Source organism: Oncorhynchus masou, chromosome 12, assembly GCF_036934945.1.
Source record: "Oncorhynchus masou masou isolate Uvic2021 chromosome 12, UVic_Omas_1.1, whole genome shotgun sequence".
Taxonomy (NCBI): domain Eukaryota; kingdom Metazoa; phylum Chordata; class Actinopteri; order Salmoniformes; family Salmonidae; genus Oncorhynchus; species Oncorhynchus masou.
In genome coordinates, this window is record NC_088223.1 from 80374081 (window position 1) to 80399529 (window position 25449).

At 43.4% G+C, this 25449-nt stretch overlaps 1 protein-coding gene across 5 annotated transcripts in view; it reads right to left on the reverse strand.

Annotated features, from left to right (window-relative positions):
- Positions 1-22194, reverse strand: part of clip2 (CAP-GLY domain containing linker protein 2) — a 65625-nt gene extending 43431 nt beyond the window's left edge. For 3 of the 5 annotated variants that reach the window (XM_064982131.1, XM_064982130.1, XM_064982129.1), the window contains exons 1-2: positions 21738-22193; positions 13010-13214 (exon numbers count right to left, since the gene is read on the reverse strand). In XM_064982131.1, coding sequence (XP_064838203.1) covers positions 13010-13133 — 124 coding nt within the window. In that variant the 5' untranslated portion in view covers positions 13134-13214; positions 21738-22193. Of the gene's footprint in view, positions 1-13009; positions 13215-21737 lie in introns of all 5 variants that reach the window. The other 2 variants (XM_064982128.1, XM_064982132.1) reach the window with 2 other exon arrangements.
- Positions 22195-25449: the final 3255 nt, after the last annotated feature.

Here is a 25449-nt window from a genome sequence, read left to right on the forward strand (position 1 = left end):
ACAGGAACAATGGTGGCCCTCTTGAAGCATGTGGGAACAGCAGACTGGTATAGGGATTGATTGAATATGTCCGTAAACACACCAGCCAGCTGGTCTGCGCATGCTCTGAGGGCGCGGCTGGGGATGCCGTCTGGGCCTGCAGCCTTGCGAGGGTTAACACGTTTAAATGTTTTACTCACCTCGGCTGCAGTGAAGGAGAGACCGCATGTTTCCGTTGCAGGCCATGTCAGTGGCACTGTATTGTCCTCAAAGCGGGCAAAAAAGTTATTTAGTCTGCCTGGGAGCAAGACATCCTGGTCCGTGACTGAGCTGGATTTCATCTTGTAGTCCGTGATTGACTGTAGACCCTGCCACATACCTCTTGTGTCTGAGCCGTTGAATTGAGATTCTACTTTGTCTCTATACTGACGCTTAGCTTGTTTGATAGCCTTACGGAGGGAATAGCTACACTGTTTGTAGTCGGTCATGTTACCAGTCACCTTGCTCTGATTAAAAGCAGTGGTTCGCGCTTTCAGTTTCACGCGAATGCTGCCATCAGTCCACGGTTTCTGGTTAGGGAATGTTTTAATCGTTGCTATGGGAACGATATCTTCAACGCACGTTCTAATGAACTCGCACACCGAATCAGCGTATTCGTCAATGTTGTTGCCTGACGCAATACGAAACATGTCCCAGTCCACGTGATGGAAGCAGTCTTGGAGTGTGGAATCAGCTTGGTCGGACCAACGTTGGACAGACCTCAGCGTGGGAGCTTCTTGTTTTAGTTTCTGTCTGTAGACAGGGATCAGCAAAATGGAGTCGTGGTCAGCTTTTCCGAAAGGGGGGCGGGGCAGTGCCTTGTATGCGTCGCGGAAGTTAGAATAACAGTGATCCAAGGTTTTGCCAGCCCTGGTGGCGCAATCGATATGCTGATACATTTTAGGGAGTCTTGTTTTCAGATTAGCCTTGTTAAAATCCCCAGCAACAATGAATGCAGCCTCAGGATGTATGGATTCCAGTTTGCAAAGAGCCAAATAAAGTTTGTTCAGAGCCATCGATGTGTCTGCTTGGGGGGAAATATATACGGCTGTGATTATAATCGAAGAGAATTATCTTGGTAGATAATGCGGTCTACATTTGATTGTGAGGAATTCTAAATCAGGTGAACAGAAGGATTTGAGTTCCTGTATGTTTCTGTGATCACACCACGTCTCGTTAGCCATAAGGCATACGCCCCCGCCCCTCTTCTTACCAGAAAGGTGTTTGTTTCTGTCGGCGCGATGTGTGGAGAAACCCGCTGGCTGCACCGCATCCGAGAGCGTCTCTCCAGTGAGCCATGTTTCCGTGACGCAAAGAACGTTACAGTCTCTGATGTCCCTCTGGAATGCTACCATTGCTTGGATTTCATCAACCTTGTTGTCAAGAGACTGGACATTGGCGAGAAGAATGCTCGGAAGTGGGGCACGATGTGCCCGTCTCCGTAGTCTGACCAGAAGACCACCTCGTTTCCCTCTTTTACGAAGTCGTTTTTTTGGATCGCCGGCTGGGATCCATTCCGTTGTCCTGGTTGAAAGGCAGAACACAGGATCCGCTTCGCGAAAGTCATATTCTTGGTCGTACTGATAGTGAGTTGACGCTGATCTTATATTCAGTAGTTCTTCTCGACTGTATGTAATGAAACCTAAGATGACCTGGGGTACTAATGAAAGAAATAACACGTGAAAAAAACAAAAAACTGCATAGTTTCCTAGGAACGCGGAAGTATGTCATGTTTCAGCACGATAATGCACAGCCCAATGTCACAAAGATCTGTATAGAATTCCTGGAAGCTGAAAATGTCCCAGCTATTCCATGGCCTGCATACTCAGACATGTCACCCATTGAGCATGTTTGGGATGCTCTGGATCTACATGTATGACAGCGTGTTCCAGTTCCCACCAATATCCAGCAACTTCGCACAGCCATTGAAGAGGAGGGGGACAACATTCCACAGGCCACAATCAACTCTATGTTAAGGAGATGTGTCACACTGCATGAGGCAAATGGTGGTCACACCAGATAGTGACTGGTTTTCTGAGACTTTTTTTTTTTAAAGGTGACCAACAGATGCATATCTGCATTCCCAGTCAGGTGAAATCCATAGATTATGGCCAAATTTATTTATTTCAATTGACTGATTTCCTTATATGAACTGTAACTCAGTAAAATCTTTGAAATTGTTGCATGTTGCATTTTTTTTTTAATTTTACCTTTATTTTACTGGGCAAGTCAGTTAAGAACAAATTCTTATTTTCAATGACGGCCTAGGAACAGTGGGTTAACTGCCTGTTCAGGGGCAGAACGACAGGTTTGTACCTCGTCAGCTCAGGGGTTTGAACTTGCAACCTTCCGGTTACTAGTCCAACGCTCTAACCACTAGGCATAGGGAGTGTATAATCTATAGATACAAAAATATATTATACCTTCAAAACCTTTTTTTAACCAAACAAAGCTTTACACATCTCCCTATGATGGCAATGTCCCTGTGAGGTCATGTGTGTATGTGTACAATGTCAGGAATGTGTGCTTGTGTAGGTAATGTATGTGTACTATGCAGTATTTTTGTGCTGGTGTTATTTGTGAGGTAATGCAGTATCTACAGTAGCAGTGTGTGTGCGTGTTGTTTGTATGTGTGTGTGTGCACACTCCTGCTTGTGCATGCATGTGTGTGTAACATGTGTGAGCTTTGTCAACAGCATGGCCCTGGTCCAACACAGAGAAGACCCCTACCCACCCCCTACCCAGGTCCCAGCCAGTCAAACAAGCGTGCACCCAAAAGACTGATGCAGTGCAAGTCCAAGTGGTTGGGTTGCCGTGGCAACAGAAGATCGATGGGGAAATGAGGCAGGCAGCAGGAAGAGCAAGAACAGAGGCCTCACTTTCACTATTGTGCCTGGCTACCTCCCACAACCATCTGAATCCCACTATTCACCAGCCTCACACAATGACCCCACCACAACTCCTTAGAACACCCCCTCACACTCCCTCTCTCTTCTCCCTCTCTCCGCCTCTCTCTTTTCCTCTTTCTATCTCTCTGAGAACCAAACTCTTTCAGACTTAAGTCCAATAATGTCAAATAAGTTGAAAATAACTTTGGATTCCCTAATAATATACTGATGTTATTTCCTAATTAAAATAAGACATGTGGGGGGCCTCCCGGGTGGCGCAGTGGCTCTGTGCCCCCAGAGATACCACGAAATCGGGGAGAAAAAAAGGGAAAAAATAAAAATAAGAAAATAAAAATAAGAAACATGGTATCCATTCACTGTTTTGGGGCTGTCACTTCAGATTTCAGGGACAGTCCAAACGGCAACAGAAGAAGATACTAGAACTAGGCCTTTAGGGGCGACTCATTCCTGAACAGTTTTGTCTCTGCAACGATGCTTTGTTTCTCGACAGTCCACGGGGACGTGACCTCTAAAGTCAGAAATTTTGGGAGCAGCTTTTGGGAGCAGAGGTAATATAACATCATTTTTTTTCTGAGATTGACAAAAACATTTTAGCAGGGTTGGGGTCATACCAATTTAAATTAGTCAATTTAATTCTCAAGCCAATTTTCCCCAATTTTTCTTTACGAGAAAAAAATATAATTTGAATTTCAGTCTATTTCCTGAATTGACTGAAATAAATTGAATTTACCACACCCCTGATTTTGTTGTCCGTAATATGTTGGTACGCCATCATATACAATCACAACGGATTTCTAAATTGAAATCGGTATTGAACTCCAAGGAGGATGAACATAGGGACAACAGGACATTATCTAGGCCTACTTTCTTATTGTAAAATCTATTGGAACTCAATAAATGGAAGACCATGTACTGTATTATACCACCAATCAACGACAGAAAACCCAGCAATGGTCTTGAACCAAAAGGAAAAAAAGAGCAGGGCTTTTAGTACACAAGTGGAAATGTGCTGACCAAACAGCTATTCACTCAATGGGACTATAGCCCTAACCTGATTCAGTGGGTGTGCACTACAGGCAGGCGGTTGATGAACACTGTGGGAAATGCTGACAGTCAATTAGTAGGATTAGCTAAATGACTATGACTACCAGCTGTTCCTGAAATGACACTAATCTAGAAAATAATTATAAAGGCTATGTTTGGATTTTTTTGCAGGGGGGGGGGGGGGGGCATGGTTCCAGATGTTCAAAACAGTTTTAAAGATCATTCAATGACATTGCTGCCTATGACGCATGTTATAATGGAATGTAGCAGTTATAAAAGGTATATGAATGTATATATAGGTTAAGTTTGGCAATTTTTGCAGTAGGGCCATAGTTCCAGATGTTCAAAACATTCTTAAAGATAATTTGAAAGACAATGTATTGTGTAGCTGTTGTAGATGTTATGTCTAATGTAGCTGTTTTTGATGTTATAATGTCTTATGTCTTACCTCCTAGAAAAGTGCTGCCTTGACATTAAATAACTAAGATTATTTCAAATCTAATTTTATTTGTCACATGCTTCGTAAACAACAGGTATAGACTAACAGTGAAATGCTAACATATAGGTACTTCCCAACAATGTAGAGAGAAATCAAATATAGAAATATTACAAAAGTATAAAAACATAATAATAAAAGTAAATAATAAATACACGATGAGTATTGATAACTTGGCTAGATACACGGGGTACCAGTACTGAGTTAATGTGCCGGGGTACCAGGTAATTGAGGTAGATATGTACATACAGTGGGGCAAAAAAGTATTTCGTCAGCCACCAATTGTGCAAGTTCTCCCACTTAAAAAGATGAGGCCTGTAATTTTCATCATAGGTACACTTCAACAATGACAGTAAAAATTAGAAGAAAAAAAATCCAGAAAATCACATTGTAGGATTTTGAATGAATTTATTTGCAAACAAGCAAGATTTCTGGCTCTCACAGACCTGTAACTTTAAGAGGCTCCTCTGTCCTCCACTCGTTACCTGTATTAATGGCACCTGTTTGAACTTGTTATCAGTATAAAAGACACCTGTCCACAACCTCAAACAGTCACACTCCAAACTCCACTATGACCAAGACCAAAGAACTATCAAAGGACACCAGAAACAAAATTGTAGACCTGCACCAGGCTGGGAAGACTGAATCTGCAATAGGTAAGCAGCTTGGTTTGAAGAAATCAACTGTGGGAGCAATTATTAGGGAATGGAAGACATACAAGACCACTGATAATCTCCCTCGATCTGGGGCTCCACGCAAGATCTCACCCCGTGGGGTCAAAATGAACACAAGAACGGTGAGCAAAAATCCCAGAACCACACGGGGGGACCTAGTGAATGACCTGCAGAGGGCTGGGACCAAAGTAACAAAGCCTACCATCAGTAACACACTACGCCGCCAGGGACTCAAATCCTGCAGTGCCAGACGTGTCCCCCTGCTTAAGCCAGTACATGTCCAGGCCTGACTGAAGTTTGCTAGAGAGCATTTGGATGATCCAGAAGAAGATTAGGAGAATGTCATATGGTCAGATGAAACCAAAATAGAACTTTTTGGTAAAAACTCTGAGTTGCATCCAAAGAACACCATACCTACTGTTAAGCATGGGGGTGGAAACATCATGCTTTGGGGCTGTTTTTCTGCGCAAAGGGACCAGGATGACTGATCCGTGTAAAGGAAAGAATGAATGGGACCATGTATCGTGAGATTTTGAGTGAAAACCTCCTTCCATCAGTAAGGGCATTGAAGATGAAACGTGGCTGGGTCTTTCAGCATGACAATGATCCCAAACACACCGCCCGGGCAACGAAGGAGTGGCTTCGTAAGAAGCATTTCAAGATCCTGGAGTGGCCTAGCCAGTTTCCAGATCTCAACCCCATAGAAAATTTTTGGAGGGAGTTGAAAGTCCGTGGTGCCCAGCAACAGCCCAAAAACATCACTGCTCTCGAGGAGATATGCATGGAGGAATGGGCCAAAATACCAGCAACAGTGTGTGAAAACCATGTGAAGACTTACAGAAATAGTTTGACCTCTGTCATTGCCAACAAAGGGTATATAACAAAGTATTGATATAAACTTTTGTTATTGACCAAATACTTATTTTCCACCATAATTTGCAAATAAATTCATTAAAAATCCTACAATGTGATTTTCTGGATTTTTTTTCTCATTTTGTCTGTCATAGTTGAAGTGTACCTATGATGAAAATTACAGGCCTCTCTCATCTTTTTAAGTGGGAGAACTTGCACAATTGGTGGCTGACTAAATACTTTTTTGCCCCACTGTATGTGGTTTCCAGGTTGCACAAAGTCCAGTGTAGTTCCTTGAGGGCCATCATGGTATCGGCTTGAGGGGGGATATACAGGTCAATGGAAGGCAGACAGTGGGGCACAGAAGATGGACACCAGATTGTAAGATCAGATTTGTTGAATGTGCACCAAACTGGCTTTTCGTAAAATCCGTAATGATTGATGAACTGTAAGAGGCCCATAAAGTCGGATATATTTGTCTGTTATCGCTGCATAACATTTTGAAGTCCCTTTTCAGGTTTAGAAGAGGTGACTGCTAAATTGTAACTCCCATTCTTATTAGCTGGTAGCATAGCTAACAGATAAATCGGTGGTGGTAGTCAAAGTCTTTTTTAAGTAATGCAGTGATTGGTGACGATGACATGAACATGTGTTGGGTTTGACATCCATACAAGCATTATACTCCGATTTTTACCTCAACATAGTGTGAAGTACTGTACATAAACAATAACCTAAATGTTGGCTTATTTTGCTGGGGGGCAATGAAGAGATTCAAGATATTTCCCTCATGGCATCTTTCCCCCACGCATTCCATTTGCATTGCTATTGTTTTGGTCGAGTTCCATTGGCCTCTCTACCGCATATATGATGGTACATGAATATGGTTTAGTACTAAGACGATCTTGGTGAAGCTTTTTTTGCTAAATATCTTCAATACTATCATTGATAATCGTTTCCTCATTAATTGAGAGAAATGTAGCCTGGGTCAAGGCCAGGAACACAGGCTTAGGCCCAGATTGACAATCTTTTAGGCAACTGAATGTGTAAAACTGATTAAAAAAAATCTAAATCTGATTATTATGTAACCACTCTTTCTGATTGTAAGGGGAACCCGGCTAAATTCTGTAAAATCTCTAAAGGGTTTCCCTCCTCTCTGCCCCAACAAATTAATTCAAACTCTGGCCCCATTACGGACAAAAAAAACATCATTGATGCATTTAATTGTAATTTTATTTCAGCAAGCTATATTTTTGAAGAGTGTCTGACCCTTCTATTGCTAAGAATGGGCTCATCTCTGATTCTGAAATGTTACAGATTGACTCTGAATATGTTAGTCGAGTTTTAACATTTCACAGAAAAAAAGATAGGTTAGGGGCTGACCAATTTGAGCAGGGTTTGCTCAAGTGTGCTGCCCCCATCATTGCTGGCTCAGTAACCCTTATCTTAAATCAAACAATGTTATCAGGAAATATTTCAAAAGTATGGAAAACAGTTTATGTGCTGCCACTCCATAAGGGCAGAGATTAGAGGTCGACCGATTATGATTTTTCAACGCCGATACCAATTATTGGAGGAGGGCCAAAAAAAAGCCGATACCGATTAAATCGGCCAATTTTTTTACATTTATTTGTAATAATGACAATTACAACAATACTGAATTAACACTTATTTTAACTTAATATATTACATCAATACAATCAATTTAACCTCATATAAATAATTAAACATGTTCAATTTGGTTTAAATAATGCAAAAACAAAGTGTTGGAGAAGAAAGTAAAAGTGCAATATGTGCTATGTAAGAAAGCTAATGTTTCTTGCTCAGAACATGAGAACATATGAAAGCTGGTGGTTCCTTTTAACATGAGTCTTCCAATATTCCCAGGTAAGAAGTTTTAGGTTGTCGTTATTATAGGAATTATAGGACTCTCTCTCTATACCATTTGTATTTCATTAACCTTTGACTATTGGATGTTCTTATAAGGCACTTTAGTATTGCCAGTGTAACAGTATAGCTTCCGTCCCTCTCCTCGCTCCTCCCTGGGCTCGAACCAGGAACACAACGACAACAGCCACCCTCGAAGCAGCATTACCCATGCAGAGCAAGTGGAACAACTACTCCAAGTCTCAGAGCGAGTGACGTTTGAAACGCTATTAGCGCTCAACCCGCTAACCAGCTAGCCATTTCACATCAATTACACCAGCCTAATCTCGGGAGTTGATAGGCTTGAAGTCATAAACAGCACAATGCTTGACGCACAACGAAGAGCTGCTGGCAAACCGCACGAAAGTGCTGTTTGAATTAATGCTAACGAGCCTGCCGCTGCCTACCACCGCTCAGTCAGACTGCTCTATCAAATCATAGACTTAGTTATAACATAATAACACACAGAAATACGAGCCTTAGGTCATTAATATGGTCATATCCAGAAACTATCATCTCGAAAACAAGACGTTTATTCTTTCAGTGACATACGGAACCGTTCAATATTTTATCTAATATTGTATCTAAGGGGTGGCATCCATTAGTCTAACTATTCCTGTTACATTGCACAACCTTACGTCATAATTACGTAAAATTCTGACAAATTAGGCGGCCCAAACTGTTGAATATACACTGACTCTGCGTGCAATGAACGCAAGAGAAGTGACACAATTTCACCTAGTTAACATTGCCTGCTAACCTGGATTTCTTTTAGCTAAATATGCAGGTTTAAAAATACACTGCTCAAAAAAATAAAGGGAACACTTAAACAACACAATGTAACTCCAAGTAAATCACACTTCTGTAAAATCAAACTGTCCACTTAGGAAGCAACACTGATTGACAATAAATTTCACATGCTGTTGTGCAAATGGAATAGGCAATAGGTGGAAATTATAGGCAATTAGCAAGACACCCCCAATAAAGGAGTGGTTCTGCAGGTGGTGACCACAGACCACTTCTCAGTTCCTATGCTTCCTGGCTGATGTTTTGGACACTTTTGAATGCTGGCGGTGCTTTCACTCTAGTGGTAGCATGAGAAGGAGTCTACAACCCACACAAGTGGCTCAGGTAGTGCAGCTCATCCAGGATGGAACATCAATGCGAGCTGTGGCAAGAAGGTTTGCTGTGTCTGTCAGCATAGTGTCCAGAGCATGGAGGCGCTACCAGGAGACAGGCCAGTACATCAGGAGACGTGGAGGAGGCCGTAGGAGGGCAACAACCCAGCAGCAGGACCGCTACCTCCGCCTTTGTGTATGGAGGAGCAGGAAGAGCACTGCCAGAGCCCTGCAAAATGACCTCCAGCTGGCCACAAATGTGCATGTGTCTGCTCAAACGGTCAGAAACAGACTCCATGAGGGTGGTATGAGGGCCCGACGTCCACAGGTGGGTGTTGTGCTTACAGCCCAACACCGTGCAGGACGTTTGGCATTTGCCTGAGAACACCAAGATTGGCAAATTCGCAACTAGCGCCCTGTGCTCTTCACAGATGAAAGCAGGTTCACACTGAGCAGACGTGACAGACGTGACAGAGTCTGGAGACGCAGCAGTCCTGCTGCCTGCAACATCCTCCAGCATGACCGGTTTGGCGGTGGGTCATGGTGAGGGATGGCATTTCTTTGGGGGGCCGCACAGCCCTCCATGTGCTCGCCAGAGGTAGCCTGACTGCCATTAGGTACCGAGATGAGATCCTCAGACCCCTTGTGAGACCATATGCTGGTGCGGTTGGCCCTGGGTTCCTCCTAATGCAAGACAATGCTAGACCTCATGTGGCTGGAGTGTGTCAGCAGTTCCTGCAAGAGGAAGGCATTGATGCTATGGACAGGCCCGCCCGTTCCCCAGACCTGAATCCAATTAAGCACATCTGGGACATCATGTCTCGCTCCATCCACCAACTCCACGTTGCACCACAGACTGTCCAGGAGTTGGCGGATGCTTTAGTCCAGGTCTGGGAGGAGATCCCTCAGGAGACCATCCGCCACCTCACCAGGAGCATGCCCAGGCGTTGTAGGGAGGTCATACAGGCACGTGGAGGCCACACACACTACTGAGCCTAATTTTGACTTGTTTTAAGGACATTACATCAAAATTGGATCCGCCTGTAGTGTGGTTTTCCACTTTAATTTTGAGTGTGACTCCAAATCCTGACCTCCATGGATTGATAAATTTGATTTCCATTGATCATTTTTCATGTGATTTTGTTGTCAGCACATTCAACTATGTGAAGAAAAAAGTATTTTTAAAAAAGTATTTGTTTTATTTTAGTGTTCTCTTTATTTTTTTGAGCGGTGTATATACTTCTGTGTATTGATTTTAAGAAAGGCATTGATGTTCATGGTTAGATACACATTGGAGCAACGATATGCACCACATCGATTATCTGCAATGCAGGACACGCTAGATAATCTAGTAATATCAACAACCATGTGTAGTTAACTAGTGATTATGATTGATTGATTGTTTTTTATAAGATATGTTTAATGCTAGCTAGCAACTTACCTTACTGCATTTGCGTAACAGGCAAGCTCCTCGTGGAGTGCAATATAATCAGGTGGTTAGAGCGTTGGACTAGTTAACTGTAAGGTTGCAAGATTGAATCCCCCGAGCTGACAAGGTGAAAATCTGTCGTTCTGCCCCTGAACGAGGCAGTTAACCCACCGTTCCTAGGCCGTCATTGAAAATAAGAATGTGTTCCTAACTGACTTGCCTAGTTAAATAAAGGTGTGTAAAAATAAATAAATAGGCCAAATCGGTGTCCAAAAATACAGATTTCCAATTGTTATCAAAACTTGAAATCGGCCCTAATTAATCGGCCATTACGATTAATCGGTCGACCTCTAGCTGAGATAGTAGTGATCTTAATCATTATCGTCCCATCTCCAGGTTGCCATGTCTAGCTAAGAATTTAGAATCTTTGGTAAATAATCAACTTCGCTCTTATTCTTCTGAGCATGGTATTTTTAATATAAATCAATCTGGGTTTAGGTCAGGGCACAGCGCTATCACAGCAACCACATCAGTTGTTAATGATATTGTCAATGAGTTGGATGCTAAAATAAATTGCGCTGCCTTGTTTGTGGACCTGTCAAAAGTGTTTGATACTGTTGATCATGCTATTTTACTGAACAAGTTGTCCTCATTTGGCCTGGGCTCTGACGCCTGCTCTACATTTTTTCCCCTTTTTCTTGTCTCATTGCTGCAACTCCCGTACGGACTAGGGAGAGGCGAAGGTTGAGAGGCGTGCGTCCTCCGAAACACAACCCAACCAAGCGGCACTGCTTCTTGCCGCGACCGGAAGACCCTTGGGGCGGTTCACAATTGGCCCATCATCGTCCGGGTTAGGGGAGGGTTTGGCCGGCAGGGATGTCCTTGTCCCATCGCGCACTAGCGACTCCTGTTGCGGGCTGGGCGCATTGCATGCTGACACGGTCACCAGGTGTACCGTGTTTTCTCCGACACATTGGTGGGGCTGGTTTCCGGGTTAAGTTGGCTTTGTGTCAAGAAGCAGTGCCGCTTGGTTGGGTTGTGTTTCGGAGGGCGCACGGCTCTCGACCTTCGCCTCTCCCGAGTCCGTATGGGAGTTGCAGCGATGAGACAAGACTAACTACCAATAGAATACCACGAAATTGAGGAGAAAAAGGGGGGAACAAATGTTTAACACAAGTTGTACATTTAATCTATTTAAAGATTATACTATTGTGCACGCAATTGTCCCGACTACTGACCTTGCTGTGACAAGGTTACAGTACAATTGTTGCAGCTGTGCAGAAAACCCTAACTGATTTAAAACTCATGCTTAATACGGGTAAAACTAAATAAATGTTGCTTTCAAGTTCTCATTAAGATTGTCTCAGATGGATTACATCTTCATGCATTGGATGGTTCTATAATCTAATGAGTCTCTGCATACAAATACCTTGGTATTTGGATTGACAATGATTTATCGTTTAAAACAACATACAAATGAGCTTGTTAAGAAACTAAGATTTAAAGTGGGATTTGTTTTACAGAAATAGATCTTGTCTCTCTCTAGTCAGCAGGAAGCAGATTTTGCAGTAAACCTGTCTACCTGTTCTTGATTTTGGTGATACTATTTATCAAAGTGCAACTGCCTCTACTCTTAAACTGCTGGATCCCGTTTCTTCAATAGCGCTTTTCGTTTTTATCACAGTAGTTTTATTACTCGTCACTATATTCTTTGGCTGGACCTCTTTGAAGTCACATCATTACACTCTTCTTCTTCTTTTTTTACAAAGCCCTACTCCACAAGCTTCCGACTTAACTTGTAATTTTAAATCTTAATAGTGAAGTTATCAAACCTGGTCACAATGGTTGGTTAACTCTGGAGACTCCTTTGGTGTCTTCAAAGTGAGCTAAATCGCCCTTTAGTTTTTATGCTCCGTATGTTTGGAATAATCACCAAAAAACAGTACACATAGAAGCCTTAGTGTCCCTGTGGCAGTTTAGAGAGTGGACAGAGGAATTTTATAATTAAGAATTTGTTTGTTTTAGGTGATAGTGTTTTGTGTACATTTATGTTTGTCTGTGTTTTATTTCTATGAAATTGTATATGCAGGACTCCCTTGAAAAAGAAACATTGGTCTCAATGGTGACTCCCTGCTAAAAAAAAGATAAAATAAATATATATTTTTTTAAACTCTGACTGGTACCGGGCCTATCCACAAGGGGTTCTTCGAAAGACTCATAAGAATATAGGCCTAAAGATCAATTGCACATTAGGGGGTACTTTGGGCAGAGCAAAATGTGATTGGGGCTACATTAACCAAAGAAGTTTGAAAACTGTTGACCTAAAGCATAATAATGTACCTAGGGCCCTGAGTTTTTACTGACCACAGCTGACCAGAAACAACTCAGGGCCCTGAAAACTAACAAACAATCAATTACAATAATCAAGGAATTTCTTGTCATTTCCAATGATGAAATTCCACAAAGATTGATAGGCTAAGCGATAGGAAATCAGATCTCTTCCTGAGAGTCTAGAGGAAGTCTTGAGGAATGAAGAAGTGACTTACTGTCTTTCTGGCCCACAGTGCCGGAAGCGGACCCCCCAGCAGAGGTTCGTCCCACAGGGCCAGGGGAGTGCTTTGGGCCCCTGCCAGGGATCTTCAGTCCACTGGACTTCAGCATGTTCATCATGTACAGGGAGAAGTGCAGGGATTAAGGCTTTCGGTTTGAGGCACTAGAAGTCGGAATGGTGGCAATACCTCTCCATTTTAGCTGTGGAGATGAGTGGAGGAATCAATGTCTTAGTGATGATGATAGCTTCATCTGTCTGTATATATTTTTCACCTTTATTTAACCAGGTAGGCTAGTTGAGAACAAGTTCTCATTTGCAACTGTGACCTGGCCAAGATAAAGTAAAGCAGTGCAACACAAACAACAACAACAGAGTTACACATGGAATAAACAAACATACAGTCAATAACAACAATAGAGGAAAAAAGTATATATTCAGTGTGTAAAAATGAGGTAAGATAAGGGAGGTAAGGCAATAAATAGGCCATAGTGGCGAAATAATTACAATTTAGAAATTAAACACTGGAGTGATAGATGTGCAGAAGATGAATGTGCAAGTAGAGATACTGGTGTGCAAAGGAGCAAAAAAAAGAACAGTATGGGGATGAGGTAGTTGGATGGGCTATTTACAGATGGGCTATGTACAGGTGCAGTGATCTGTGAGCTGCTCTGACAGCTGGTGCTTAATGTTAGTGAGGGAGATATGGGTCTCCAGCTTCAGTGATTTTTGCAATTCGTTCCAATCATTGGCAGCAGAGAACTGGAAGGAAAGGCGGCCAAAGGAGAAATTGGCTTTGGGGGTGACCAGTGAAATATACCTGCTGGAGTGCGTGCTATGGGTGGGTGCTGCTATGGTGACCAGTGAGCTGGGATAAGGCGGGGCTTTACCTAGCAAAGACTTATAGATCCGGTAATCCGGTTCCGGTTGGAGCGAGCGGTCGCATCTACACTTCGGTCCGCAGGTAGTATAACTTTTCATTACATTTCGTTATAGTACAACGGTTTGATTTGTCTAATCTTAGCAATTTCTTCTTAGCCAGCTACATAGCCGTCTTTGTATCAACGACAATTGCATAATTATCGTATTTCGTCGTCCTAACGTATCTGCCCAGCAGCTAGCTAAGCAGCTAGCTAACATCCACTGTCCACTAGCACTGTAGAAACTATTACACTCAACTGAACGACTCGATTAGCGTAGTGTCAGCTAGCTACATAGTTGTCTTCGCTGTCTTCGTATCCAAGATAATTGTGCAGTTTAGAGTGTGTAGACTTAGAGTGATTATCTTAATTTACCGAGGTTAGCTAGCCAGCTATTTGTCGTCCTTAACGTAGGAAATGCTGCTAGCTAGCTAGCCAACAGCTAGCCAACCTCTACCGAATTGAACTCCAACTACCCGGTCAACATTCCGCGTCACTCCACAGGTAGTATCACATTTTCATTTCACTTCATTACAGTACAACGGTTTGATTTGTTTGATCGTAGCTAGCCAGCTACATAGCCGTCTTTGTATCTAAGACAATTGTGTAGTCTAGAGCGATTTTCTAGGTTAGCTGGCCAGCTATTGTCGTTCTTCTAACGTAGCTAGCCAGCTAGCCCCCGAATAGCAGCACTGTAGTAACTATTACAGTACAACGGTTTGTTTTGTTTGATCGTAGCTAGCTAGCTACATAGCCGTCTTTGTATCTAAGACAATTGTGTAGCCTAGAGCGATTTTCTAGGTTAGCTGGCCAGCTATTGTCGTTCTTGTAACGTAGCTAGCCAGCTAGCCCCCGAATAGCAGCACTGTAGTAACTATTACAGTACAACGGTTTGTTTTGTTTGATCGTAGCTAGCTAGCTACATAGCCGTCTTTGTATCTAAGACAATTGTGTAGCCTAGAGCGATTTTCTAGGTTAGCTAGCCAGCTATTGTCGTTCTTTTAAAGTAACGTAACGCAATTAACCTGCTAGCTAGCCAGCTAGCCCCGAATAGCAGCACTGTAGAAACTATTACACTCGACGGAACGACTTGATTAGTGTAGTGTCAACATCGCAGCCACTACCAGCTAGCCTACTCCAGCAGTACTGTATCATTTCAATCATTTTAGTCAATAAGATTCTTGCTACGTAAGCTTAACTTTCTGAACATTCGAGACGTGTAGTCCACTTGTCATTCCAATCTCCTTTGCATTAGCGTAGCCTCTTCTGTACCCTGTTAACTATGTGTCTATCTATCCCTGTTCTCTCCTCTCTGCACAGACCATACAAACGCTCCACACCGCGTGGCCGCGGCCACCCTAATCTGGTGGTCCCAGCGCGCACGACCCACGTGGAGTTCCTGGTCTCCGGTAGCCTCTGGAACTGCCGATCTGCGGCCAACAAGGCAGAGTTCATCTCAGCCTATGCCTCCCTCCAGTCCCTCGACTTCCTGGCACTGACGGAAACATGGATCACCACAGATAACACTGCTACTCCTACTGCTCTCTTCGTCCGCCCACGTGTTCTCGCACACCCCGAGAGCTTCTGGTCAGCGGGGTGGTGGCACCGGGATCCTCATCTCTCCCAAGTGGTCATTCTCTCTCTCTCCCCTTACCCATCTATCTATCGCCTCCTTTGAATTCCATGCTGTCACAGTTACCAGCCCTTTCAAGCTTAACATCCTTATCATTTATCGCCCTCCAGGTTCCCTCGGAGAGTTCATCAATGAGCTTGATGCCTTGATAAGCTCCTTTCCTGAGGACGGCTCACCTCTCACAGTCCTGGGCGACTTTAACCTCCCCACGTCTACCTTTGACTCATTCCTCTCTGCCTCCTTCTTTCCACTCCTCTCCTCTTTGACCTCACCCTCTCACCTTCCCCCTACTCACAAGGCAGGCAATACGCTCGACCTCATCTTTACTAGATGCTGTTCTTCCACTAACCTCACTGCAACTCCCCTCCAAGTCTCCGACCACTACCTTGTATCCTTTTCCCTCTCGCTCTCATCCAACACTTCCCACACTGCCCCTACTCGGATGGTATCGCGCCGTCCCAACCTTCGCTCTCTCTCCCCCGCTACTCTTTCCTCTTCCATCCTATCATCTCTTCCCTCTGCTCATACCTTCTCCAACCTTTCTCCTGATTCTGCCTCCTCAACCCTCCTCACTTCCCTTTCTGCATCCTTTGACTCTCTATGTCCCCTATCCTCCAGGCCGGCTCGGTCCTCCCCTCCCGCTCCGTGGCTCGATGACTCATTGCGAGCTCACAGAACAGAGCTCCGGGCAGCCGAGCGGAAATGGAGGAAAACTCGCCTCCCTGCGGACCTGGCATCCTTTCACTCCCTCCTCTCTACATTTTCCTCCTCTGTCTCTGCTGCTAAAGCCACTTTCTACCACTCTAAATTCCAAGCATCTGCCTCTAACCCTAGGAAGCTCTTTGCCACCTTCTCCTCCCTCCTGAATCCTCCTCCCCCTCCCCCTCCTCCCTCTCTGCAGATGACTTCGTCAACCATTTTGAAAAGAAGGTCGACGACATCCGATCCTCGTTTGCTAAGTCAAACGACACCGCTGGTTCTGCTCACACTGCCCTACCCTGTGCTCTGACCTCTTTCTCCCCTCTCTCTCCAGATGAAATCTCGCTTCTTGTGACGGCCGGCCGCCCAACAACCTGCCCGCTCGACCCTATCCCCTCCTCTCTTCTCCAGACCATTTCCGGGGACCTTCTCCCTTACCTCACCTCGCTCATCAACTCATCCCTGACCGCTGGCTACGTCCCTTCCGTCTTCAAGAGAGCGAGAGTTGCACCCCTTCTGAAAAAACCTACACTCGATCCCTCCGATGTCAACAACTACAGACCAGTATCCCTTCTTTCTTTTCTCTCCAAAACTCTTGAACGTGCCGTCCTTGGCCAGCTCTCCCGCTATCTCTCTCAGAATGACCTTCTTGATCCAAATCAGTCAGGTTTCAAGACTAGTCATTCAACTGAGACTGCTCTTCTCTGCATCACGGAGGCGCTCCGCACTGCTAAAGCTAACTCTCTCTCCTCTGCTCTCATCCTTCTAGACCTATCGGCTGCCTTCGATACTGTGAACCATCAGATCCTCCTCTCCACCCTCTCCGAGTTGGGCATCTCCGGCGCGGCCCACGCTTGGATTGCGTCCTACCTGACAGGTCGCTCCTACCAGGTGGCGTGGCGAGAATCTGTCTCCTCGCCACGCGCTCTCACCACTGGTGTCCCCCAGGGCTCTGTTCTAGGCCCTCTCCTATTCTCGCTATACACCAAGTCACTTGGCTCTGTCATAACCTCACATGGTCTCTCCTATCATTGCTATGCAGACGACACACAATTAATCTTCTCCTTTCCCCTTCTGATGACCAGGTGGCGATCGCATCTCTGCATGTCTGGCAGACATATCAGTGTGGATGACGGATCACCACCTCAAGCTGAACCTCGGCAAGACGGAGCTGCTCTTCCTCCCGGGGAAGGACTGCCCGTTCCATGATCTCGCCATCACGGTTGACAACTCCATTGTGTCCTCCTCCCAGAGCGCTAAGAACCTTGGCGTGATCCTGGACAACACCCTGTCGTTCTCAACCAACATCATGGCGGTGGCCCGTTCCTGTAGGTTCATGCTCTACAACATCCGCAGAGTACGACCCTGCCTCACACAGGAAGCGGCGCAGGTCCTAATCCAGGCACTTGTCATCTCCCGTCTGGATTACTGCAACTCGCTGTTGGCTGGGCTCCCTGCCTGTGCCATTAAACCCCTACAACTCATCCAGAACGCCGCAGCCCGTCTGGTGTTCAACCTTCCCAAGTCTCTCACGTCACCCCGCTCCTCCGCTCTCTCCACTGGCTTCCAGTTGAAGCTCGCATCCGCTACAAGACCATGGTGCTTGCCTACGGAGCTGTGAGGGGAACGGCACCGCAGTACCTCCAGGCTCTGATCAGGCCCTACACCCAAGCAAGGGCACTGCGTTCATCCACCTCTGGCCTGCTCGCCTCCCTACCATTGAGGAAGTACAGTTCCCGCTCAGCCCAGTCAAAACTGTTCGCTGCTCTGGCCCCCCAATGGTGGAACAAACTCCCTCACGACGCCAGGACAGCGGAGTCAATCACCACCTTCCGGAGACACCTGAAACCCCACCTCTTCAAGGAATACCTAGGATAGGATAAGTAATCCTTCTCACCACCCCCCCTTAATGATTTAGATGCACTATTGTAAAGTGGCTGTTCCACTGGATGTCAGAAGGTGAATTCACCAATTTGTAAGTCGCTCTGGATAAGAGCGTCTGCTAAATGACTTAAATGTAAATGTAAATGTAAATGACCCGGAGCCAGTGGGTTTGGCGACGAATATGAATCGAGGGCCTGCCAACGAGAGCATACAGGTCGCAGTGGTGGGTAGTATATGGGGCTTTGGTGACAAAACGAATGGCACTGTGATAGACTGCATCCAATTAGCTGAGTAGAGTGTTGGGAGGCTATTTTGTAAATGACATCGCCGAAGTTAAGGATGGTCAGTTTTACGAGGGTATGTTTGGCAGCATGAGTGAAGGATGCTTTGTTGTGAAATAGGAAGCAGGTTCTAGATTTAATTTTGGATTGGAGATGCTTAATGTGAGTCGGGAAGGAGAGTTTACAGTCTAACCAGACACCTAGGCATGCATTTAGTTTTACTTGCATTTAAGAGCAGTTGGAGGCTGCGGAAGGAGAGTTGTATGGCATTGAAGCTCGTCTGGAGGTTAGTTAACACAGTGTCCAAAGAAGGGCCAGAAGTATACAGAATGGTGTGGTCTGCGTAGAGGTGGATCAGAGAATCACCAGCAGCAAGAGCGACATTGATGTATACAGAGATAAGAGTCGGCCCGAGAATTAAACCCTGTGGCACCCCCATAGACTGCCAGAGGTCCGGACAACAGGCCTTCCGATTTGACACATTGAACTCTGTCTGAGAAGTAGTTGGTGAACCAGGCGAGGCAGTCATTTGAGAAACCAAGGCTGTTGAGTCTGCCGATAAGAATGGTGGTGATTGATATCGTTGAAAGCCTTGGCCAGGTCGATGAATACAGCTGCACAGTATTGTCTCTTATCGATGGTGGTTATGATATCGCAAAGGCTTCGCAGCTAACAAATGTTGGTTCCCAGAACATTCTGTGCTAGCTGAGTTTTCTTGTTGAACACTCCAGCCCTTTTAAAAAGCAGAGGGTCTATGCCCTTTCGGTGTACAAGTCAAGCCATGTCAAGGTGTACCTAGTGTAGCCTATACTATACTACTGTATACAAATTGAAATAGTTGAGTGGTCCCTGTTCAAACAAATAGCCTATCTATAGATCAGAAAACAATATTTGTGATTTGGGTTAATCATCTATGTTGCTGAGTCTACTGGACTTAGTAAGTCCAGTTTATTGTTTCAAGTGTGTTGATGGTGAATAAATACACATGGAGTTAAATGTGTCACAAGGCTAAAATATGTATTTCAAGAATATTCACTGACAGAAAGAAACATTGGTATTGTCTTTGGTTATGCATACATTCTAAATGAATAACCTAGGCTTATGTATTAAATAGTGTTGGTTGGTTATTAGACTACTGTAAGGATTAGGGTGGCTAGTAGCTAGGCCTTGCTGCAACCTGGACTCAAGGGTAGACATAGCAAACGGAAAGCCCTGGTTGGTTTAAAACGTGTACTTAATGCAAGCAAGACTCAGTATATGTTGTTCTCTAATACTCGCAATTAAATTTTTAAAAATCAGATGAACTACATATTTACTAATTGGATGGTTCCCTCATCGATTGGGGGCCCGCCTATAAATATCTGAGCATTTAGATTGACAAAGACTTGATGTTTAAAAAAATGTATGGATGAGCTAGTTAAAAAGATATGATTTAAAGTGGGCTTCTTTTTTACAAATAGATCTGGCCTCTTTCTAAATAGCAGGAAGCAGATTGTACAGTCAACTTTCCTGACAGTTATTGATTATGGTGACACCATTTACCAGATTGCAGCAGCCACTACTCTTAAATCATTGGATGCTGTCTACTATAGCGCCTTTCGATTTATCAAAGGTGACAGTTTTAATACTCAATACTGAATGCTGTATCAAAAGGTTGGTTGTCCTCATTAAATTCCTGTAGATCACTTCATTATTCCCTTTTTGTTTACAAAGCTCTACTACACAAGCTTCTAACTTACCTAACTTCGTTGATAACATAAAAGAATGTGCTACCAAACTGGCTCGCAGGAACTCTTGAGGTCATGTGGTCTTGACCAATTTTGGTAAATACTCCTTTAGTTTTAATGCCCCCATTGTTGGAGTAACCTACAAAATTCCTTGCATCTCGATTCCCTGGTACCGCTAGGGCAGTTTAGGACTATGATATTGAAGGACTTCACTATGCATTGCAGGTGTTTTGATTGATTGTAGTGGTTTATTTGTTGAAATTGTGGTGTTGAGGTTGTTTTATTTTAAACTTAATTTATTTTCCTGTTTGTGTGAACAATTTGTTATTCAGGGCACCATTGGTCTCACTTGGGCTACCCTGAATAAATAAAAGTTAATAATAAAATATAAAAACCTTTGGGTTGCTAGACGTTCAGGTTATACTTGTAAGTCGCTCTGGATAAGAGCATCTGCTAAATGACTTAAATGTAATGTAAATGTTATACGCCCATCCATCCTCTCATACTGGCTTAAAGGGATACTTCAAGATTTTGGCGATGAGGCCCTTTACCTACTTTCCCAGAGTCAGATGAACGTGTGGATACCATTTTTATGTCTCTGTGTGCCGTTTAAAGGATGTTCCTAACAAGTGCAAGCACAATTGCTCAGCACAGTTAGCACAATGACTGGAAGTCTACGGGTATCTGCGCTACCAGTCATTGCGCTAACAGTAGTTAACATCGGCTCAAGAAACTACTAACTTCCTTCATACTGGACACAGAGATATAAAAATGGTATCCATGAGTTAATATGACTATGAGGAAAGGCCTCATCGCCAAAATCCTAAAGCATCCTTTTTAAGTAACCTGTTTTATGTAACCATACCAAACATAACAAATTATACTACTCACAGATTTACATTTACTATGTTACATCTAGTCGTTGAGGCCAGGCTGCTTGCCGAAACACTGAGACCTGATCAGCTGTATTCTCAGTTGCATGCATGGCCTTCAAGACAAATATTTTACATCTCTCCAACTATAATATGTAATTCATGACAACGTTACATCACTATTCTAGCACCACATCTCGCATTTATGCTGGTTATCGAGATGAGATGTCTGAAAAATGCAATAGTGCTTTCACAGTATCAGCACCATTCAGTTTACTCATGTATCGACATCAATTTGTATGTGGTTTTTCGCAATAGGGCAAGGCTTAAATCCTTTTAGAATATTTTCTCGGGGCAGTTTTATGACAGCTCTGCGAGGGGGCTATATACTTGACAATGCGAAGTTGCTACATGTAGCCTGCTATATGACAGTGCAGTAGAGCTAGGCTACAATGTTACAATTTGATGCTCTAAACATAGGACCATTGGGCTGTTAAATGACACATGGCTGTCTGCTAAGCTTGTTGAATACATTGTTGCTGTTTACACAATTATATTGCGAATTTATATATTTCCGTGACATGAGGTGCACCCGATAACATACAACGCAAATGTTTTTCTATTGTTATACCCACTGCAGCGCGGTGTGTATTTCTACTTGAGCTCAACAAATCCCTTAAACGATAAAAATGCAAGAACGAAACGCTTACCTTTTTATATCCAATTTACGCATAAACGTGTCCAAAAAGCGGCGAACTTGCTTTTTTCCTAGAGAGGGGTCCGCGGATCGGTTGATTTATCAGGTTGCCACTCCCTATACCCCCACACAGGGATGAACAAAAAATATGGATGCTTAGATAGAGCTGGAAGGGAGAGTGTGGCAGGATGCGAGCCGCAGTAGGCTAAATCAGGCGAAGATATCGGTTTATTTTGAGAATGCGACTTTCAGAAATAAAATTAGATTGTTGCTTCAGTTTGCTGTGAATATTCAATGTAACTATATGCAAATCCCTAGGTCTCTCTTTTTGTTAGCGGTTTGGGGGTGCAAAGCAGCATCAGCAACTTCAACCAGCTTCAATCCGCCGTTCAGTACGCTTTAAAACGTTAACCAGTACACACATGTGGCGTATTGAACACAGAGGGATGAGGTTTTCAATGTTTCGCTTGGGGCGCAATGGATGTTCGGTCTCTTTTTTCGCCTCTGTAGAGGATCCTCCCCCTTCGCTGGCTTCAGCCAAACAAAGAGTTTAGGAAGTGGACGGTAATGCTGTGAGAGAAGGCTACAAAGCCTAAATTTAACCCAACCAAGCTATGAAGATACAATTGTGTTTTCTGGTTTGAAAGGCATTCATAAATAGTTAAATATGTTGTATAAAAATGTAAGGTGCAAGAGAAAGTAGTATACTATAGGAATTTATCCAGATTATTCACTGGTCCAGATCTCCAATTTGCTCACAGGAATTAATGTGCATCCGGTGCTGAATCACTGCGAATGAGTTATCATTCCTGGAAATCCATGGAATGCCCTCGCATCATAAATTAGTTCCCACTTTGCAATAGCTTAGTGCCCCTAATACGACTTACATACAGTTCTCACTTTTTTGCAATGCACACGTTAAAGGATTTTCAAATAAACAGAGATAATAAACTGACGATGTAATAACATTGTAACAACACTAACTAATGGTATACTACCATGCAGGCTAAAACCCAATGACTGTATATACACATATTTGTATTAGGAAAACCTTGCCCTTGCCTATATTTTGTCATATTCATGGTAAAAGAAAAAAATAATATTCAGAGACATTTCAACAACTCTCAATAAGTTACTAATGTAACGTGATTTTGTGTCATAAATGTAATGTGCACTGGTCCATCAAATTTCAACAATACCCCTTAAAGCACACAACAATCATTCCCTCAGGCATCTCAATGGCTGCCTGTGGCACAACTTTGGATAGACTGAGGCAATTTGTCAGCGTCAAATCTTCACAGTTGCCCTGAATGTCAAGGATGAGGTTAGCCCTATTGCATGCTTATAACAAATGCAATTGACAAAGCTGGTAGTGCAATTATGGGCCAAAGATCTTGTTGAAGTGATGCCTCATGGTTAGTAATGTTTGGTCTACAAATTAACCTTGGCTTAGCGGTGGTGAATGATGAATGTAGCAGGTCAAACGGGTAGTTCTCCTCAAATTCAAAGTTTATCAGATGTAAATTGAGCTAAATCCATATTCCAATCCATATCATTGATTGTGTAGACTCCCCTATACTTGTCTGTGGAAAAATCTAAAGGTCTTAGTTCCAAATTAATGAGAATTGGGAAACATTGAAATAATTGCAACCTAGATTACTCTTGCATATGAAAATGTCTGACTAATTTAAACCCCTGTTCTGAGTGAAAACAAATTGACTTATAGCTGATAACCAAAATTATGAATAAAGCTTATGGATAAAAATATCCAAATACATTTTCCCATTGATAAAGCTACATTATTGATAGAAAATATTTTTTGTAATGAATAGAACATGCACTACAAATTTACAAAAGTAGAAAGTGGATAACCTATCCAAAGTTTGGTTGTGGCATAAACGATTGTGATATTTTGTAAAATCAGTGACGTCACCAGGAATAGTTTTGCTTGGTAGTTGCGTAGGGGTGCTTGCCGTCTATGGTGTACATATGAATGTACTAATACATTATTTCATGGGTGTGCTAGGTCTATTCTTGAGGGTGCGTCAGCACCGGCAAGACCCTCCCTCTGCTTGAGAGGTTTGAGGCCACAACAGGAAGTGAATTCTTTCTGTATGAGCTGAAGACTTCCAATATGAAGGGGTTTCTGTGAATTTGACAGTAATTTACAGGCAGCTAGTGGTAAGTTACTGTATTTCATATTGCAGTACACAACATCAAAATAAGTACTGTGTAATGACACAGTAAAATAACATTTAGTAAAATACCTTAATTGACTGTATTGTATTGCTACTGTACTTGTAATGAATTGATTAATGAAATTCATTGAGGGGAGATGGGGTTTGTATGGAGTTGGTGCAAGCAGGTTGGCTGCTCGGTACTGTGTTTACACATTGCATATCATGAGAATAGCACTGGAGGAAGTTGCAGTGGTCTCCTGACCAATTGTGCTATTATTTATTTATTTTCACGGATCTGAACTTTTTTTTGTACATAATGTTTCCGCCATCGTTTCCTATGACTGGAAAGAGCTTCTGGACATCAGAACACCGATCACTAACCTCAATATGGATAAGGATTTCTAATTCATTGAGTCGGTGGCGAAGGACATACTGTTCATCCCGGACCAGGCCCAAATCCCCGGATCTCGAAAAATGAAGCGTCAGCTTTATAGAGGCCGGTGTGCGGGATGAGACAATGTTGGCGAGTGGATAGGCCACCTCTGTCCTCCATTCTATTGGCTAAAGTGCAATCACTGGAGAATGAACTGGACAGGCTCCGTTCAAGACTATCCCATCAACGTGATCTGAAGAACTGTAATATCCTATGTTTCTCCAAGTTGTGGCTGAACAAGGACATGGAAAATATAAATCTAGCTGAATTTTCTATACATCGGCAGGACAGAACAACAGCGTTGAGTAAACTCAAGGGGTGGTGTGTCCTTTTGTTAACAACAGCTTGTGCTCAATCTCTAATATTAAGAAAGTCTCAAGGTTCTGCTCGCCTGAGTTAAAATACCTCAGGATAAGCTGTAGGACATATTATTTACCAAAGGTTTTCATCTATATTTTTCGTAGCTGTCTATTTACCACCACAAACCCATGCTGGCACTAAGACCGCACTCAATGAGCTGTATAGGGCCATAAACAAGCAAGAAAATGCTCACGCAGGTGGCTTTTCTGGTGTCCAGTGATTTTAATGCAGGAAAACTGAAATCCTCTACCAGAATATCACCTGTTCCACTAGATGCAAAAAAAATACAACACACAGACTCACACAAAGCTCACACTTGCCATTAATTTGGAAAATCTGACCATAACTCTATCCTCCTGATTCCTGCTTACAAGCAAAAACTCAAAAAGGATGTACCAGTGATGCGCTCAATAGGGAAGTGGTCTGATGAAGTGGATGCTGAGCTACAGGATTGTTTCGTTAGCAGAGACTGGAATATGTTCCCGGGATTCATCCGTTGGCATTACCACAATAGTCAATGGCTTTTTTAAGCCTTTGACTATAGTGCATTGACGACGTCGTCCCTACAGTGACCGTACTTATTTCCCAACCAGAAGCCATGGCATACATGCAACATCCACACTGACCTAAAGCTGCTGCTTTCAAGGAGCGGGACACAAATCCGGACTCTTATAAGAAATTCCCTATGCCCGCTGATGAGCCATCAAACAGGCAAAGCTTCGAAACAGGACTAAGATTATGCCCTACTGTGC